Genomic DNA, 21,573 nt, shown 5'->3' with positions numbered 1-21,573 from the left:
TCATTTTCTACAGGATAAAATCCCATTTCCTCAGAATAACCATCATAGCCTTTTAATACCTTTCCTGCATTTCTTTTTTTCTCTTACTACATCCTATCCTTCTATAACTTTGATGCACTTGCAGTTTCTCAGTAATTCACATTATCTCATTCATTTTGCCTTTCACATATAGTGCTCCCCATGCCTAAAATGTCTTCTCTCTCAAAATACCTCCGTCCTCTGCCTGCTTAATGCAAATTAATTACTCCAAACCTAGCTAAAGCATGAAATCCTCTGAAAAGTCTTCCTAACTCTCCCAATCTAATCTTAGACATTCCTCTTATAACATTACATTAATGCAATTATCACATTGAATTATGATCATTTTTCACTTCCCTGCTTTCTTCTAAATTGTAAAATGGCCCATACAAACTTGGAATTAATTAAAAACATAAGAAGGTCTGTTTTCTGCCTTATAATTGGAAGCATAAATTGGTAAAACCTTTTGGGAAGACATTTTGGCAATATCTAGCAACACATTAAATGCATTTGACACCCTGACACAGTCATTCTACTTCTAAATTCTCTTTCATAGAAATACTTTAAAATGTGTACAAAATATATTTTTTCTAAAATATTCATGCTAGCACTGTGCATAATAGCAAAAAAAAATAAATAAAAGTTATCTGCATATGAGTATATAATTACTATAAAATGCCACTCAGATGTTTAAAAATACTGACTTGGAAAGGCATGTTGCTATATAAATTAAAGGCAAGACATAGAAAAATATTAACATATGATGTATTATGTGCTTCCCAATCTCTACAATGACATACATTTTATCTACGCAATGCAGGGGATGAAATCTGGAAAGGCTATACCAAATAGTTAACAATGATTAAATGGAGTCAAGAGAATAAAACTTCTAAGTTTTACTCTATACGCTTTTACTAGGAGTGTATGCCTGCACACTTTTTTAAAGAGAAAAATACATCGATGAATATAATTACCAGCAAAAAAAATAATAAATAGCAACATAATTTATAGTCCACAATAGCTTAAAATGAACCAAAAAAAAAATCATTTCAATAAAACTAAGGGTAAAAACTGCAGAAAGTGATTTTCTATGAATCCTAAGTGTAATTTTCTTTTAAAAACTTTTTTTTGAGTAAGGGAAAAGTATCCATAAACTTGTATTTAGCCAACCGAATATCTTTCTTAGAGAGTAGACATCAATATTATGTCAATCTATTCGCCTCAGAAAAGATCCTTCTCAAAATTCAAACCTGAAAGCATATATTTATTATATTTATAAAGCTAATACATTTTCTAGAGGTAAAAATCTGTTTCGGCAACATCAAATTACCCCTTTCTGCTTCAGTTCTTGACATTTACTCATGTACTTTCTCTGAAGACAAAAAGAAAGAGAAGCATGGGATCTTTTCAAACCTAAAGTGCTACTGTCAATTATGTTGTTTAGAGTTTCCGAAACACACATGATTCTCATAGATAGGCTTGGGTTGTTGAGCACAAATACAAAATAAGACAGAATGAATATACATGAACTCAAAATAAGCGCTGACACTCTATCACCTCTCGTGACTTTGACCTCTCAAAAAAAAAAAAAATTGAAAATAACCTTACTGGGAAAGCACAAGGATAGAGATGGGACCAAGGACAGAATGGCAGCCTCAATATGTAGCAAGATTCTTCCAAGATCACATGGAGGTCTTTTTGCTCCTTTCTCTCACCCCCTTTGAATACTTTTTCATCAACCATTATTATAATGGATGCTTAATCTTTAAGACATAAAGTTCAGTAAACTCTAGAGATGAATAAAAATATAAATACTCAAAAGAAATGGCCTTAGACAAGCCATGAAATCTTTCAATGACTCAGTTTCCTTTCCTTTAAAGTAGGAATAATAGTACTTACCTGTCAAAACTTCTTATAAACCTATAAATGAAGCAACATATGTAAAGGGCTCAGAAGATTGCCAAAACAAGGTAAGCATTCAAATATTTAAGTATTCAAAAATTGGTTACTGTCAAATGTGTTTCCAAAATACAAATATTTTTTTTTAAATAATGGGGTAGGGGAATAGCAGGAATGTAGTAGTGCATGAGGAGATGGGCTTGGAAAGAAACAAAATATGTGGAAAATAAAATCTATCTTTGCCATCCATGCATTTCTACTCTTCAGGATAGTTTTATTATAGCTTAATTAAAAGTGAATTATCTCTTAATCATAAAGAGATTTTGCTGCACCTGCTCTACATTGAAAAAGGCAGTGAGACACTGTTGCATGGAAGGTACTAAGCATTAAAGAGTGGCTTATCAGCGATTCTCATACTTAGTTGTGCATGAGTCACGTAGAAAGCTAGTAAACATGAAGACTCGTAGGCCCTCATCCCAGAGATTCCAATTCAGGAGATCTTGGAGAGAGCCTGAGAATCTCACTTTTAACATTTTCTTGGGTGATGCTGCTGCTGCTGGTGCAAGGACCATACTTTATGGCACACTGGCTTGAGCTAACTGTCTGTTAGCTCAATTCCCTTAAAAAAAAAAAAGTGTGGGGGAGGAATTATCACACTTCTGGGCAAGTTTTAGAAACTATGACTACTTTGGAATAAAAGGAAGGAATAGTGTGATTAAAAATAACAGCTAGCATTTACTAGTGCTTACTTATAAATAAAGCATTATTCTAAATACTCGGATTTATTGAATCTAATCCTAATAAGCCACCTTATGAGGTAGATACTCTTATCCTATGATCATTTTATAAATAAGAAAAGTGAACCCCACAGAGGTTGAGCAATTTGTCCAATATTATATAGTCTGTGTGCTTTGCCACATTTGTACCATTGAAAGCTTTTAAATCCAGAAGAATCCATAACATCTCAAGTTGATAAAATTGTATATGTGTGTCATATGTGTGTATACCAGCTAAAGATAAATGAGAGGTAATTCTCTGCAAGTCTAAAAATTTCTAGAAATATGAAAAGGAATATTTCATGTAAAAACCATAATTACTATTTTACAAACATATATTAATCTTCTTTTTCAAATAGTAATCCTTCTCTTAAAAAGAATGCTTAATAAATTTTATATAATCTGACTTCATATAATTGAAATTATCTTTTGCTAGACACTTCCTCTATAATTTAGGTTAACAATAGCCAAAATTCCTAAAAGATACATTTAACTTTTATTTTAAAATCATCTAGTGATAGACATGCTTATACATAAAAATTATTTTAAACATTATTTGGTTAATGGGGGATCTTCTATGGAAAGATTAATGGGCAAAGATTACATACCTTGTTTTTAAAGTAAACCTCAATTGGCAAAATGAAACCAGCATACCCAGATTCTTCTACTTTGTAAGGTGGATCTTTGCACACTGCAACATCAAAAAGAGAAAACAGGTGAGATGAGCATAAGACAAAAATACATTCATCTTTCTTTTCTATAAAAATAAAATCGTATTCTACCATGTAGATCATCCTCAACTTTCACAGCCCTTTTCCAAGCACTCATCTGCATCTCTGATCTACCCTTTATTTCTTCTCCAGAATCTATAATTTTCCTATGTAAAGCAAATACATGAGTTATTTATTTATTTTTATCATTTTATTTTATTATTTAATTCTTTAATGTCACCACATATTTGACCCCTTTTACCCCATCTACCTTCCTCCTCCCCACTCTCCTGTGAGTTATTTATTTAAATCTTGATGAGGGCAACTCATCATAGTCAAACATGGTCATTAATGACTTGACTTCAGTTGTTATTATCCCACCCTAAAGTTTTAGGGAAACTGAGGGTAGTTCCTTGTGACCCAAAGTTTGAAAATCTCCGAATGAAAGTATTGTCTATGTCTAGTCTTTGATGTAAATCACTCTACCCCTAAACCCCTCACTTCTCTGAGATATTCTGATTTCTATGCCAAAAAGTGGCAGGACCACCCTCCTTCCTTAGAAAATCCCAGACCCAGATTCTCCCAATACTATTGGTGCCCATGAAGTCACAATCCTCCATTCCCCGCCCCCACCAAAAGAATGCTTATTTTTAAAATCTATTCACATCATAAGAATATGTAAGAAACAATAAGGCTTCTATATTTCCTATAAAGAGAGACTATTAGGCAAGAGTAGTTAGGCAAGCTCTTCGGAAATGAGAGACACCCTAAAAAGTTAAATATGATTTTACCCCACTAAAATGTCCATTAAATCAAAATCAATCACAGCCAACTGAAATTATCCTACTTAAGACTGCATTTGCTGGTACCAAAAAGAAGAAAAAATGTACATGCTGAACCTGGTAACTCAAGTCCACTGTAACAGGGCTCCAGCCTACCTTTTCAGCCTTCCTCCTTTTGTCACTCACCAAACCCTCTTGTGCTTCATTCAAATGCATCAATTCCCTCAAATATGCCCAACTATGTCCTGTCCCTGCTATTTCTTCCATCACATCTTGATGCTCTTCTTAGTAACCCCTGCTAGTCCAAATTCTAATTTCTTCACAGTGCCTTTCCAGACCACAAAGTACTATCATCCCTTTATCCTTCCAAATCATTAACTGTCTGAATCACTGGTTTGATACTCAACAGATTTCCTTAATACTATTTATTCGGAAATCTTATGTGTAATTTCCTTGCATTCTTCAAAGACAGAAACATTTACCTCAGAAACATAGTGTCAAGGGCTCAGGCAAACCTGGGTGCCAATCTGGGATCCACCTCAGACTAGCCAGGTTACCTCTAGAAAGTTACTCCAATTCTCCCTTTAAAAGAGAGAACACCATCTATGCATCTCTAAACATAGCTGTCAAAATGCCAAGAGACTATGTGGGGAACTATAAGTGTGAGGCTAATATAGACAGTGATGATGATGATGTACATGAAAACCAGTTAGATGTTCCACAAGCACAAATATGGTTACAAAAAGCTATGCTGAAGATAGGATTTTAACACCTGATCATCTCCTTTAGCCCACCTTAGAATCATTTTCCCAAATTGACATTGGAAGAAGTTAATCAAGAATGAGGCATCTTATCTGACCAAGTTTCTCTAATAAAATATGAAAAAGCGAAAGGATTCAGAGTGGCATCAGTCCTTCATCCACTGACCACCTGCCAATCTGTCATGAATATTCCAATATTCTGAACACTGTGGGGTGGGGATGGGTAATGCCACTAAATGTACTAAGCACCCCTCACCCCACCCCAGCCAGAATACCAGTATTCCACCCACAATCTTTTCAGGCTGCAAAGCCCCTTTTCAGAACAGTAGTTTCAATGTCCAGGTTGTTTGGGATTAATGATGCCAACGTCATTTGAAGGATGTTTATTCTGTGGGTTGCTGTACATGCCAGAGAAGTTATAGCTGTTCTTCTATAAACCCTTTTGTATAATTCATTTTCTCTATTCTGCATGCAAATTGCTCCTATTATAGGAAACAGCTGTTAGTGAGCATATCCTATAGTTGAAAGTCTTAGAGATTTTTTCTACCCTCAAAAGGAAATGATCTGTTATGTATTAATATTCCATAGGAGTCTTGTTTTATAAGAAACTATTTACCAACGCATACCTCAATTATTTTAAATGTAATACTTTCATAAATAACAATGAACAATACCCATAGAGTACCCTGAGTTCTTAATTAGAAGCAAACAATATTTTATACACAATAAGCATACCAGAAAATCAGTAGCAACACAAAAACAAACATACTTTTAATCTGAAGAAATTCAAATTAGGGGAAATAGTTTGCTTATTTTATTTATTCAAGTATCTTATAACCAGAATCGTTAACATGAGTTCCTAATCTAGTTCTTAAAAAGAAACAGGAGTTAAAACTAAGAAACATTTTAGCCAGTGAGGATAGTATATTAGACATAAAGCAATTGTTTTTAAACTAGTACAACCACATTTAGAATCTCCTTCTGTCAGTTTACAACTCTTCTTCATTATGAATTCCTTTTCTGTGATCACTGACCACTGTCACCTTTATAAAATCTAAGCATCTTAAACCCTTCAAGTCATTCATCCTCTCAATTATTCAAGAATGAGATAATCCTTAAGACCTATGTAATAAAAGGCCAAATTCCAGAAGTTATGAAATGGATAGTCATCTTTGGAAAGCCATCTAATTTTTTTAGGTGAAAATAAAATGGGAGGATTAATAATCTTTAAACTACGTAAATTAATTCATTAGAAATCACAGGAAGCTCTTATTCCTGTCAAAATCCAGCCCAGATATTAGCTCTTTCAGAATGTCTCCCTTGTTCCTCTTCTAAGCTTCTCTTATTGTACTTATCAGGCTGTTGCACTTATCGGGCTGATGGAGAACATTCATTCACCTCTCAGGCTTCTCCACCAAACTGACCCTTGAGGTCAGCAACCCCATCATTATTCATATCTGTAATTCTAGGCACTAACATTGAGCCAAATACTAGGTGCTCAATAAATGATTGTTGAATTGAATTTTGAAAGATTCATGTCACCCTTCACTAATTTACCATTACTCCTTAGCTTTCTAGGACCAGCCGTGAGTTGATAGTAGCCAGTCACATTCTTCTCCAAATTCTCTACAATCAACATAAACTTTTAAAAATTGGTATGGGTGATAGAATGTGTTGCCATAGACAAGTCTTCTCTTGGAAGCTGAGTACCCAATGGTAACTGGTTCTAATTCTGACAATACCACATTTTAAGAAAATAAGTTAAATTATGCCAGAAGATCTCCAATGTCATTTTGAAACACTGTATAGCCATAATTACCACGCCCCTTCTCCTCTCCTTCCACACATTACAACTCATGTACCCCAAGGCTCTAAGTCAGAGAGACTTTCAAAACTCCCTTTGTCCAAGTAAACATATGTACCATGCAGGACTTCCAGCATACAACACCCAAAATTCATGCCTCAGAGGATCAGACCAAAGTTTTTGGAAATAATGAGTAACTGAGTTTTTTCCCTAAAATAGCTTTTCAAAAATAATAGGTACAATATAGACCCATATTCATAATATGAAGTATTATGCTGTGCTTGGTACAGAAAAACTAATGCTCAGATGAATAAGTGAATTCGTGTTTATATAATAATTATATATACAATAGATAAATTTAATTAAAAGATACCATTTTTAGCACTTAAAAAAAAAGGAAAAGAATAAACTCTTCCAGACCCATAACACCCTCATTTAAGAATTTAAATATTTCATTAGGCAACTGTTTTTTCCCTAATCCTTAGGAAAACAGCTGGTAGATGCGTCTCCAAAGCCTCTCTCCAGTGTGTTTTCTTAGACACAATGATTTATGCTCATCTGAATACTTTCGTTAAGGACATGGCCCAGTTGCCCATTGATAATTTCTGGTTTTACTTTATTTGCTATGCAGAAAGCTTCAAGAAGGAAACACACCAAACTCTATGTATAGACTGGTTATTACCACTGCTTTATGCCAAATGTCCCTTCCAGCTTGAGCGTTTGGGCTCCTTCCCTTACTGTTGTAGTTTCACCATACCAGAGCCCTCATGAAGAGTGAAACTGGGTGCTGCAAGGCTCATGTCTCTGCCCCCAACTGTTTTGTGTGAGCATTTGGAAGTGTAGGGCTAGCATCTAGCAGTCTAAGCACCACAATGCCACTGAACGTGGCCAAGCCTTTACACTTGTGACATTATGAAAACAACAAAAATCAACAGTTGGGTTTTGTTTTTATAAGCGCACACACGCACACACACAAATATACACAAAAGGATCTGTTGTTGCTTCTATTTAGCCCATTTCAAAACATATATTTCTAAACAACAAAAAATATTTTCCCCCTTTGTGTCACCTCGTTTCTCTGAAAAAGGATTAAAGATAACACCGGGCAACTTTTGAGTCATATTGTTGATCTGTTTTAACCTGTTGATTTTTTTTTTTTCAATGCAATTCAAAAAACCGAATTGATTCTTATTTAATAAAGAACTGTGGGCAGACAAGATAACTGCCCAGCTACCTTTCATAAAGTTTTTAAAAAACAAACTAGACATAGTTAGCTAACTGGGCAGATGTGGAACACCCTTGCCTACCTCCTCAGGATTCACCATTCACCAACTCAAATAGCATCTTCTCTGGAGGGGCTTCTGCCATTTTCCAGAAGGAAAATGGTAGTTTCCTTCTTCTGAGTTTAACCCTTTTTCTCATTGCATCGTACTTGTTAATCCTAACATATACATTACTAATAAATTCCATCCTCAATTTAATTCTGTGTTTTCCAAGAACTAAGGCTATGTCTAAGGCCTCTTCTCATCTCTGAACTCTGAAATTGAGTTAAATTAATGAAATATGACTTTAGTAAAAGCTTCAAAGGAAGAGATGGAGCAAGCGGGGCAATCAAGAAGAAAGGCCAGGATGGCTAGCAGAGAGTATGAGCAAAGGTATTAGGAAAGTAAAGCAGCATTATGGATTGGTCAGTATAAAGAGAAACACAGAAAATAATGAAGAAAGAAACAGATCACATGGATAAAGTTTATACGTATATGAAGAGCCTCATATTACATATATATAAAGTCCACATGGGTGAAAATAAATTACACATATAAAAGAAGGATCTTTACTTTTGAAATTTTACAAAAAACTCCTAGATTTGGAATAAGAGTTCGAGAATACAAATTGGCCATCCTGGAAAAGTCTTCATGATACATAAAAATGACTTCATTTGTTAGTAACTTGAAATCTTTACTTACAAACACAGAATATCCCTAGCCTCTCTCTCTGGAGGGACAAAATGGGGGATTTTATTTAAATATATGCATTTTTAGCTTTCTTAGGAGTTATGCCATTAGAGTTAAGCAAAGCCCATTCAGCTTAGGTTAAATCAATACATTTCATCTTGAGGGAATATAACTGCAGTATTAAAATAAGACTATCTTCACAATCATTTCTTTAAGGAACATATAACAAATGACCCAACAAAATACAGAAACTGCCCCAAACTATGCATTATTATGAATTGTTAGAAAATATTAAATATAAATCCTCAAGCTGACGTCTTTCACGCATATTGATAGTACTTCCACCAACTTGCCCTAAGTTCTCTCAATGTGGCACTGCTTTGAATGGCTGGCCTAGTGGAAATATACTTCCAGGCTAATTTTATGGGAAATAACAAAACTATATCTTTAGAGAAAGTTTGACCGACAGACCTAATTCTTTTCTTGAGACTTATTCTTGAGATTTCTCTCTCAAAGATCACCACCATTTATTTTTTCAAAGTTAAGCCTTGGACAAAATATTTTTCAGAATACCATATTTCAGCAGGTCCTCTGGAAAAGCAGTGTCAGCTGCGTGGAAAATGCTCTTCCAGGGAAATAATTAAGAGCCTCCCAGTTTTGGCAGGAGTATCTTCATCTCAGTGTATGCTACTATATCAAAAAGCTGGTCTTCGGAAACACAGTTCCTTCTTGCGCCTTTTTGTTATTTAATAAAATATATAAAGAGCTATTGAAAAATCCCACTTTCCAAAATAATAACTTCATGGCTTCTGGAGGTAGCAGAAATAAACAATCCTTGGGACACCCCTTTGGTGTTAAAGTCCTACCCAGTTTTATCACAAGTTGTACACCTGGCCCAGCTGTCACTAAGACTGGTGCTGGAGAAAAAATGTAATGTCTTCATTTATAAAGTATCCTATTTCCTCATTAACGGTAATTCATTTTTTCTCAGATATTAGCCTAGTTCATCCAATCTGACAGGCATTATAATCATAGGAGTTCAAAGATAAGATAGAGTCCTGCTCTCGAGCAGATGACAGTTTAGCCAGAGACACTGGCTAAGTGCAGACTGGACTCTAGGGACTGGAGACAGAGCAATAAACACAATTGGCATGGTCTCTGGACTTATTAAACTATGTCCACTGTTGGGAGGTAGCAAAGGGGAGGAGGAGAAATGAAAAAGAACACATATACAAGGAAATATTGAGAAAGGAAATATTGAGTAATAAGTGCTAAAATGAAAATAAAACAGTATTGACTAATAAATGCTAAGGTAAAAATAAAGCAGGCTGACATGAAGAGAATGGGGGGCTCCTTTTTATTTTAGATTAGTATTCCCTCTCTGCAGAGGTGACATTTAAGTTCAGATCTGAGAGAAGAAAGGAGCAGGGTTATGTGTTGGCCAGGCAGTGAAAAAAGCACGATTTATGTTGCTTACAGAAGAAGATGTGTAAACAACTGAAAAAAAAAAAAAAAGCCTGTCCTTATATTGGCCTCTAGGACTGCTCAGCCCCTTATCTGGTTTTTCCTAATTGAGGTGAAGGCCACTTCCTTCCTCCTGAATAACCAACCCCTGCTTTTACTTCTCTTCCATTCTGATTTCATCACTTAACGTCCACATAGGTTCGGCTATTATGACTCCACAATCTCATTTACCCAAATCTTAAATTCTCCCAATGCTGCAAATTCCCAAGAAAGCAATATATCTACTTATAAAATCTTCATTATGATTCTTCATTATGAAGGTTTTTAAAATAGATATAAATCTTAGGAATTAGACCACCTAATTTTAAATGATAGACTTTAAAAAAAATTATTACCCTTGAAATTTTAGAGTTCTTAAACACAATAAATACAGGAGGAAGAGTCTGGACTAAGATACACCAACCATGAGAAGTAGGCTTTAAGTGTGATTTGAGAAAAAGAAAGATCACAAGTGAAAGCCATTTATTCAAGGTGAGGGAAACAGTGCTACATGAGGGAAAAAAAAAAAACAAATCACACAGTTCAATGGAGAAAGAAAGAATACAAGAGGGATGACATTCAAAATATAAAACACAGAAACTACAATTTTCTCAAATATATATATTCATATTAAAGGAATATTTTTCAACTGAAATCGTGTTTTTTTTTTCTTTTAGTAAGAGCAGTGTAGAGGAGCCACTTTTATATGTTATACCCATCTTTCTTCCATAGCATGTGATTCCATTTTTAATACTTGTCATTTATACATACAATGTAGAGGATGATGAAATGGTTTTATACACAAGAGAGCTATCAACTGCATTAGGGTGACACATGTGGCAATGTGTTATAAAATAAAATATAATAAATCAAAGATCAGACTCATTCCCCATTTACAAAAAAAATACAACAGCCTAAGAGATCATCATAACCTAACTTCACAGAAACACTTAAAGATAATCATCCAAAATAAGTCAATAATCCATTTTTTCTCTTCCCAATATCTGTTCTATTCCCTTTTCAACAGGAAAAACAAATGCTTCCAGAGAAGGAATCAAAGAAATCAAAACTGTTCTAACTTTAGAGGAAGGGTTAAGAACAAGATTTCTTTTCAGTATCTTTTGGATTCTGCTTTGTTTTTCTGTTTAGCACGTGGCATAGAGAGACAGCCTATCCTAAGTCTCCTAATTGATTTAAGCTCCATTAGATATTACAAGTGAAGACAGAATGAGGGTGACACTAATATGATGGCAACTGTTTATACATTGTGCCTACAGGAATGTGGTTCCTGTTTAGCCCAACAATCTCTCAATTCTCTCAATTAAACCAGAGAAAATCCTACATCCCCACCCATCTAAAGGATTTTCAAACTGTGTTTCAGGAAACCCTACACTCCTGCAGTGTGTGTTAGCAATGTACTGCAGTTTGTATTGTGTTTACAAAAGCAATAAAGTGTTTGCCCTAAACAATGAAAATTTAAATAGTCTGAAAACCAATTCTGAGCTTAGATACAGTATTAGGGCTGCTTAAGATTATGTAGGAAAAAAAAAGTAAACCACTGCTAAAATAAAATCTGAAACCACTAATGAAAAGTATGTTATAAAAATTTACCTCTATCATTAAAGTAAATCTTTTTTAGAGTATGATTTTTTTTTGCTTGCTCCTACTAAATATAGTAATGATCTACTACTGTTTCCTCCTTATCCTGAGTACAAAAGTGAACTACACTGATTTCTCAGATTTGTAGTTCTGGCATGTCTTTTGGCTAAATAGAAATAGTAAAGGGAGAAAGAACAGCTTATATTCTTCTTTATAAGTAAATTTTTACAATATACCTTCTGATTAATAAACACAGTGCTAATTGCATGATACTTCTCATTGTCTCCAAATTCCAGGAATTACTTATTGGAGGAAAACAGTACACACATAAATAAAAGCAAAATGAGAACAAATACAACAATTATTAATACTCAATATTATAGATGAGAACTCACAAACTGGAAAGCTTAGGGAACAAAACCAGGGAGAAGCAAAGAGAAAGTCAGGCATTGGGTTTAATATTAGTTTGTTTAAAGAAAGCAGGTATGATATTGCCAAAAGGAGGAAAGAAAGAAAGTTTTAGTAATGATTCTAGAAAAAGCATAGTAGGATAAGATTATAATACAAGCTGGAGTATATAAGAAACATTCTACTGGACAGGTAACTGAATTAGGTTACTTCTTCATGGTTCTTTTCAATGTTGAAATACAAAGGAAATAAGTTTCCTATGAGGAGATAAAGAAAATAAGATATTGGTAAGGAATTTAGATGCCAACTACCAGCAGCTCTATATTTATTTTGAATTAACAGAGAATCACTTACTCTTTTGAGAATATAAATGACGGTATCCAAATATTATGAAGGCACATCAGCTACTCCCAATAAACCAAGGAGGATGGAAAGTGCAGAAAATGGAGACACAATATGAAAAAAGAGGAGAAAAAGGAGGCTGAAGGTTAAGATATTATCAGAAATGTACGCCAAATATAAGCATGAGAATTCTTGAGTGTACCGCTGAAGCATATTATAAGAATTGTAAAAGAGTTTTGCTAACTAAAAGCAAGGAATCACTGAAAACTTGAGTTTAGCAACAGGCAGCATTTTGTGACAGAGGAAATCGTGTGATATGGAAGCACAAAAGCTTTGAGGTCGAGAACCAGAGCTTTGGAGAAGAAACCCCTTGGTTCAGATGCCACCTTGATCACTCACATAATATGTTCTGTTTTCTCAGTTATAAAATGGTGCTAATGCCATTACCTACATAACACAGCTCCTTGAAACTTTACAAGATCATCCATGCTGAAAGCACAAATGAGATAATCCCTATAAAGCTTTAAAACACTTACCGGAAACTAGAAATCATCCAGATATCTAACAGTAATCAAATATGAACCATAAACACTAAGAGAACTTATTTTGGACTTTCCCAAAAAGTCTTTTCAAAAAAAAAAAAAAGATTTAAATACAAATATTTACTATCAGTTCAATTAAACATTCCTAGATCTGGTTTTATTTTTGGCCTTATAGATTCTTGACAGGGACATATGAAAAAAGAAAATATTCTTCAGTTTGGAATTCTTTTGCCTCAATCTACCACTAAAAGTACTGGCAGTTGGTCCACAAGGTCAGCTCACCTTCATACTCATAAAGCCCAAGTTAGCAACAAATTGTGAAAAGGAAATAAATAAAACTTCCAAGGCTACGTATTGGAAAGCAGTAACACTAAAATACTGCAATAAAACAAACGAGTAGAAAATAGAACTGTCATCTTAATTTGAATCTTGTGGTATATGTAGCAGAAGAAAAATTATCAAGGAATCAAGAGACATGGTTCTGGTTGCCAGGTGAGAGCGGGGTGGAGCGGCTAGGTAAACAAGGTGAAGGGATTAGGAAGTACAAATTGGTAGTTACAAAACAGTCCTGGAGATGTAAAGTACAGCATAGGGAATATAGTCAGTAATATTGTAATAAGTACGTATGGGCCAGGTGGGTACCAGACTTATAAGGGGGATCACTTCATAAGTTGTATAAATGTCTAAGTACTATGCTGTACACCTGAAACTAATATAATATTGAATGTTAAAAAGTAAAAAGAGACATGGTTCTGGCTCTATTTCTATACAAATTTGCCATCGGACCTTTGGTAAGTCCCTTTTACCACTTACTGCAGGATCTCCTCTGTCACATAAGGAGCCAGATTCCATTTCAGAAGCTGCTTCTAGATCTAAAATTCTATTATTCCAAAGACAAGTCATATGTACTACTTCTATTCTAACTTGAAGGCAAATGCATTTTGTCTTTTAGTATCTTCATTTAAGCATAAAACATCTATCAGCTAAATATTATATCTGCTATAACAAAATCATGAAATTGGGAGAAAAACACTAAAAGAACAACAGAAACAAAACAAAGATTCAGAATTCCACTTAAATGTTTAAAATGTTTCTTGGTAAAAGCTCTTTCTTAATTTGAGTTTTATTTTTATTATACCAGTAAATAAATGAATATTCGACTTAACAGAGGCTGCCCCAAACAAAAAAAAAACATTCTGAAATCAGATTTTCATCTTCTTGTTTTCATTCTGATTATGAAGTCAGATTAAATCTACTGAGTTAGACCTTGTTTTACATGTATAAATCAAACTAGAAATTTGATTCCTCAGGAACTTAATGTAATCTGGTTATAGCAGCATATCAACTCAAGTATTAAGGAATGAAACATGAGAACATACTGGCGGCATTTATGAGAAACACCATGCTTTTAAAAAGCTAAAGTAAAAAATTAAGTCAACTGTTTGCACATTAGGCATAACACATTATGTAAAAAGCCCTTGAGTGTTATGATTTTACTATACTTTGCACTTGTAACACTCTTGTTCTTAATCACATTTAAACATATTACATTGCCTTTTAAATAGAATGCACCCTGCCACAATGCACTCAATCTTAATAGTATTCCAGAATAGCATGCCCATATGAAAGATAGGTTGATGAATAGGTTTATGCCCTATTCAAGTAGATGAAACGGCTCAATAGAAAGATTAAATAAGGCTCCTGCCAGTGGCTGAATCTTAAAGTCAAAGAGAAGAACACAACTCGAACCAAATGTTATAGGCAAAGGTCAAACGAGCATAATTAAGACCCTAACTTGAAGAGCTAGCTAATGATCGCTTCTTCAGTGTAAATCAGAAGAAAAATTCTTCCTCTTAAAGTGTGACCATAGTAACTTTCACTGAGTGAGTTCTAAAAGATAAATTATAAAACTGAAGGTGAGCTAAGTCTTGAAATAACATGTACAGGGAACCACTCCTATTGTGAAACTATTGGACCTTAAGTACAAAATTACACATTAAAAAACTATTCTTATATCATACTTTAAAAATCCTAGATTTATTAAATATCAAATATTAATCAAAATATGAATTTTGCTAAGAGTTTTTCAGTTAATTTTTTTGTAGAATTCTACAATAGCCCAATACACTTATAGAAAAAGAAAAAAAAATTACAAAGAATAAACCAGCAGTTTAAGCTTCCAGAGTACTTTTGCATTTGTTGACTTGAATGTCCAGCTACCAGCCCCAACCCAAATTAGAATCTCAAATTCTAATGGGATCTAACCAAATAGATTACCATATTTATCTCTATATACACATCCTGCTTACAGAATGGAAATATAAACTTGGATATAAGAAAATTTGGCAAGTATAAAATAGTGCTAAAACAATAAGGAAAAGCTGTTTACCATACTAGTAGATATTTTGGAGGCATTGTAATCTCATCTGGAGAAAAGCCTGATTTATTTAAATTTATCATAGGACGACAGATACATTTGTGTTTTATAAAAATTGTTCTCCTTGTGTGTTGTCATAGTCTATGTCGAAACGCATTATTTAATTTATTTTCCCTTTCAGTCATATTTTTGGCCAATGATACTGTTATCATCTAATGAACTACGTAAATCATATGAATTGATATATAGACATGCCCATATCATACCCATGGAGTAAATACAATCATCCAGAAAGACTACCAAGAAATCAAACTTTTCCTACTCCATTAATTCCTCATCCTTATTATTCTATTTTCATGAAGAAATGATGGTAAATAAACCCTAAACTTACCTGACTGTAATTTGGTGTCACAGAGGGTGGAAACTATACAACAGAATTTGAACTATCACAGGAAGAAGTTTTTAATATTTTATAATAATAATTTATTTATAAATAAATGCATTTGCTCTCATAAATACTCCAACCCAAATAAACACATATCATACATTGCAAATAAGTCATTTTCTTTCCTCCATATGACAAAGAGCAAGATATTTAAAGACAGCAAATTTCAAATCATTTCTTCCTTAGAGATAGTAACAAAGATATGATTTAACACCTTTCACCAAGTCCCTGAAAGAGTGCTGATGTCACATAAATCCATAACATAAGGAAATAAGTACCATAACAGCCCTACCAGGCACCCCTTTTTATAAATGGAATATGACAACTTAAGCAATTTATCCAGAGGTCAGGGAGCTAATTCCTGGCATTCAATCAATAGATATTTATTAATGGTTTCTACGACCAGCACTCTGTGCTGGATGCTTGAATGAAAAGTATTTTCTTCTTTTTGCTTATTTGTATCTTCTCATTCTTCTACAAAAACAAAAATTCTTAATTGTATAATAAAAGAAAAATGCTTAAAACGGTAATGTGTTGCTGAATGATTTCAAGAGAAAGTCAGAAAAAAGCAAGGTTATTGGAATTTGAAATAGTTGGAAAGTCCAGAAGAAATGAGATCAAACCTGGGTATATCTTCTACTATATACCTTTTCATATATATATGTGTGTATACACACACACACACATGTATATATGTATGTGTGTATATGTATGTATGTCTGTGTGTGTGTGTGTGTGTATAAAACATAACATAACACATTAATAGAATTTTACAGAGAAACTAGATTTAGAGCCAGCAAATCTGTGTTTGCTCGCTGGCTCTGACGTTTCCTAGCTGGATTAACTAACTTTAGGCAATCATATAACTCCTTTCTACCTCATATTCTTCTATCTTTAAAATAATTAAAAGCATCACTGTGCAGATGCAATGTAATATATTAGGTATATTATGAGAAAATCATTTTGAAAATGCTGGATTCCTACCAAACATTATTCTTAACACATGACAATTTTGCCAATAGTTATGCATACTTCCACTGAATGGGGTCAAAGAGGAAGTCCCATTTAGCCAAAATTTCTGACTAATCTTAAAGAGTTAGGTGTTAGAGATATTCAAATATAGTCTCTGTCCTTAAGAACAACTCTCACCATTTTCATGGGTATGGGACTCTGTTAGAATGTGAATATTAAGCCCCCACCACCAATGTGGCAAAGAAAATGAAGGTCTTTAAAAAAGTAAGATTAGGATAACATGATTCTGCTAAACTATTAAGATAAAATTAATGAATTTGGAAATTTCTTTTACAAATATGGATATGTGTTTCTAGAGATTTGTTTTTGGTATTAAAAACCTGGATATTATTTAACTCTATTAAGATTTCATTTGCCTTAAATTCATTGAGATAACAAAAACTATATTAATAAGCTAACAAGTTTTTCAAGTCACCAGTGGATTTCCTGGGTGGATTATTCTTCCCTAATTATTTCCAACAAGTGTGTTGCTGGTCATTTATTTACTCCTTTCACAAGCACTGCACACTTATTACATGTGCTGACTAAGAATGCAAGCATAAGTAAGAACTTTTCCTCAAAGAAATCATAGTTAGGTATTTTCTATCCAGGCATTTTAGATCTCAAAAAGAATTTCAGCAAAAACCCCTTCCCCCATCCGCAAGTTGCAGCATTAAATGAATAAAAGTGCCAAGTCTCTAGTAGCAATAGCTGAACATTCTAGATAGAACAAACTTCAGGATGGTTTAAACTGACCATATATATAAGCATATGCACATTTTTAATGCAGTAGTTTAAAAAAAAAAAAAAGCTTTTCATAAGCTATAAGCTGTAATACAAACACCAAGTAAACCAAATTTATAAATATATCAAGTTCTGAACTATATAATTTCCTTGATCATATCAATTCAGGAATTTAAGTACAATTCAATCCTCTCCTAGTCAATCAAGAGTTAGTCACCCTCACTAACAAACATCAACGACAATGCTTTTCCATTTTCCGCAGTTACTAACATTATACTTAAAAAAAATTTTAGCTAGACTCCATTGTTTTAATTACACTAGAGTTGTGGTCTCTGGATTGGCAATATCGGCATCACTTGGGAAACTTATAAGAAATGCCAATTCTGATTCTTGAATCAGAAACTCTAGCATAGACCTCAGAGATCTGTTGTCCCAAGCTTTCCAGGAGATTCTGATGCCCTCTCAAATGTGAGAGCCACTGTTCTGGATATTCTCTCACACACTCACCCTTGTCCAAACACAGATGCTCTCTCTTTTTGTGAATCACTTTTTCTTGTTGCTTCAGTTACACAGCCATTTTTCCTTCATCCACTGGGTAAAGTTACTTCCTTTATCCCATAAATTATACCACTTTCTAAAACATCGCTATTTTTGAAAGGACCAGAGAATTGTGTACAATCATCCTCTAAAATTTCCTTGTCTAACAGTATTTTAATAATACAAATATTGTTATAACATTCAATTTTACTGACTGTTTTTAAAATAAAAACTACAGGAAGAACAACAAAATATGCTCAAGAGTAATCTTATGATTCTTAATGTGATAACAACAGAAGAGGTATGTCTGTCTACTGCTCAAGCAGGCCTTCCCAGGAAAATCTGGACATGGGCATAGAAGAAACTTCCTGAACATCAGAGGCTAAACAACAGTTGCTTTTCATTGGTTAGTAAGGAGGAGGATTGGGTTCCAAAATTCAAGCTTAATCCACCAGATAATATACAAACTTTTCCCATAAGAAATGTCAAGAACAGAGTAATCCCATAATGTCACTGCAACAAAAACCATAATCCTAAAAAAAAAAAAGAAAGAAAGAAAGAAAAAAAAAAGGCATCAAAGAACCTAATTGTGCTAATAAACTCAAAGAGCAAAGTAGTTGCAGGCTACTTAATAGTAACATGCTCAAAGCCTGGCCCATGTACAACAATGAAGCACAATACATAAATAATTATTGTGTAACTCGCCAATTACTACTGTACTTTCTAGTCATTGCACAAATAGAATTTATTATTGTACCACACTCTTGGTGGATGTCTGTTCCTAGAAGGCTAGTGATGATGCCCAATATAAGTGTCAAATGCCTAGAGACAAGGAATAAAGTTCATTCCCTTAACTGATGATAAAATAACCGGCCCCTTGACACACAGGGACTCTGACCTTACTGCAGCTGCTTCTGATTTGCAACTGTCGGCTGGGAGTATCTTTTTCTGTCTCTTGGCTTCTAAAATTGCAATATATCATTTCTGATGACCTCGACGTTATTTCTATAACTCTTTAATTATTGGACTGATTTAGAACAAAAGAGTCTTCAGTAACTTCATCTTAAAACCACACAGAAACTTTTATAGTCACCTACTTAACTAAATGAGTTGAGTATATTGTAGGGCGGGGGTGGAGTAGTTGTAAAGAGTTTGTATCTGTTATAATCTAAATGCTAGCTAAATTTAGAAAACGACAAGACTTTGAAAATAAAGTTTGGGTAGATATTAATGTCCAAATGCAGCTGTGAATATTTTCATTTTCAATGACTAACTGACTCACAATTAATATTCATTATACTAAGTCAATTACTTTCAAGGTATTGCTTGTAAATGGACCTACCCTATCTTGTCTGTCTGCTCCTGTATACGAATCTTCTCACTCATACACTATAAGCCTCAGTCTACCCTCTGCCTTCATTCAGCAGGAACCTTGAGCACCGAATCTTAGCTTCTATCCCATCCTGATAAGATTTCATCCTACATTCAGACTCCTTCTCTGATATAGCTGTTAGCTCAAAAAAAAAAAAAAGTGCCCTACAAGCAATCTGACCAAAGAGGAGAAAAAAGCAGACCAAAGAAATGTCCTATGACTATAATTTAATGAGAACAATTTTCTCCCACAGCTTGTAACTGTTCCAGAAGGCAGTATCTATGGAAAGCATTTTAAATAAACACTTATTTGCAAGAACCATGTTCTAATATTTCTATTCCAAATCCCATCAGGACATGTTGAATATTTTTGAATGGTTGATATGTGCAAAGAATAGTGTTCTAACCAATGGAAGACTTTATTGTCATAAGTCAATATCCAAGACTCCTGGCTGCACTAGAATAACTTAATTCCATGGATTCACCAAAGGAATATGAGCCTACAACAGCCACTCATCAAACCAAAGTTTTGAGGCTAGTTGACATCACAAAGCAATGGCCAGAGAAAAGGAAAAGAATAAAAAATCCATTGCCTTAAAACTTGATTGATGCATTTTAAAGGTTGGTATGATTTATATAACCTTAAGGCTCAAGGTGAGTTATTTGTGCTGATGAGAAGACAGTCTAGAAAGCAGAAATTCAAACCACAGCAGAAATGCCAACCTACTACTTGATTGTTAATGGCTATGCTTCCTATAGTAAATTTTTATAATGTGAAAAAGGTTAGCTAAACAGATATCCCTCAATAATTGACCTAAAAAGGGCATAACATGTCCAAAGTCTCAACAAATTTTCACACAGATACTCATCAAATCTCCTCTCGTAGAAGTCATCCTGCATTTTATTAACTTGATGGTACAATTTCAAATTCTGATCTGTTACATTAAAAATAAGGTACAGATCACCTTTGGTTAAGAAAAATGAGACTAGGTTAACATATATTAAATAGTTTCATACAACTTGTTACTATTAGGCTGCTGTATTGACAAGAGTCATACTTATATTAAAGACAATCCAACAGCATCAGAAATATATCATTTACAGCTGATTAAATATAATGTTTGGCTCATTTGTTTTTGTTTTTTTTTTTGTTTTTTGTTTTTAAATGGCTGAAGGTCCTGGGTCAGGAAATGGAAGCCCCCATTTTCACATTGGTTTTATGGAAAAAATTACATCTGACTTGCATTACTTTGATTTACATTACCTACCTTTTCCAGAAATGTGGCATATTCTAAATATGAGGGCTGTTGCCTCACCAAACTTGAGTCACCCTCCAAAATACAGTTATTTTATTTTGATGAGTGGAAGGTAGCATTAAAGCTATCAGTCAGGGTGTTATTTCAGTTAGCAATAAAACTGTTCTACTAAAGCCAACCACACATTTCACTAATGCATATTTTCCTAAAAATCAAATATAAGAACGCAACCTAAAAATTTTCCCAATTGTTCCAAACTTATTTGGTCCAAAAACAGTTAGGAAATGACTGTTTTTGGACCAAATAAGTTTGGAACAATTTGGTGAAGACATTCCTGGATAAAATGCCTTATGATAAATAAAGCTAACAAAACAGGAGAGTAACCTAGAGTCTGAACAATATACACATTCTTTCAATTTTGTGCCATCTTCTCTACAAATACTGAAGAGGCCAGTCAGTGAGTTTGTTTTCTAAACAAGCTAGAGAGACTTAAATCAGAGAAGTACTTTTAAACACAGTTCCTGAGACAGTAATTTTACTTTGACAAATATTTCCCAGGGTCAAATATGTCATCTAGCAAAAGTTCCTCATAGACTTCAGTATGCCTTACCCATAAGTTCCTTCTTTAATATATTATGCAAATATAAGTTATAGCAGGCACTTGTGTAATAGTACCAAAAAGAAAAAGAAAAACAAAAAACAAAAAAATGCCAAAGAACTTATGTCTTTAAAACAA

The 21,573-nt window shown here is 33.9% G+C and overlaps 1 protein-coding gene across 2 annotated transcripts in view; it reads right to left on the bottom strand.

Annotated features, from left to right (window-relative positions):
- MLLT3 (MLLT3 super elongation complex subunit) overlaps nt 1–21,573 on the bottom strand; it is a 235,663-nt gene that overhangs the window by 100,213 nt on the left and 113,877 nt on the right. For both annotated transcript variants that reach the window (XM_039869087.1, XM_039869174.1), the window contains exon 3: nt 3,302–3,384. In XM_039869087.1, the coding sequence (XP_039725021.1) occupies nt 3,302–3,384 (83 nt within the window). The remainder of the gene's footprint in view (nt 1–3,301; nt 3,385–21,573) is intronic.

Source organism: Pteropus medius, unplaced genomic scaffold (genome assembly GCF_902729225.1).
Source record: "Pteropus medius unplaced genomic scaffold, Ma_sr-lr_union100, whole genome shotgun sequence".
NCBI classification, from domain to species: Eukaryota; Metazoa; Chordata; class Mammalia; order Chiroptera; family Pteropodidae; genus Pteropus; species Pteropus medius.
Note: the sequence above shows the minus strand (reverse complement) of the source record. Positions and strands in the feature narration are given on the sequence as shown.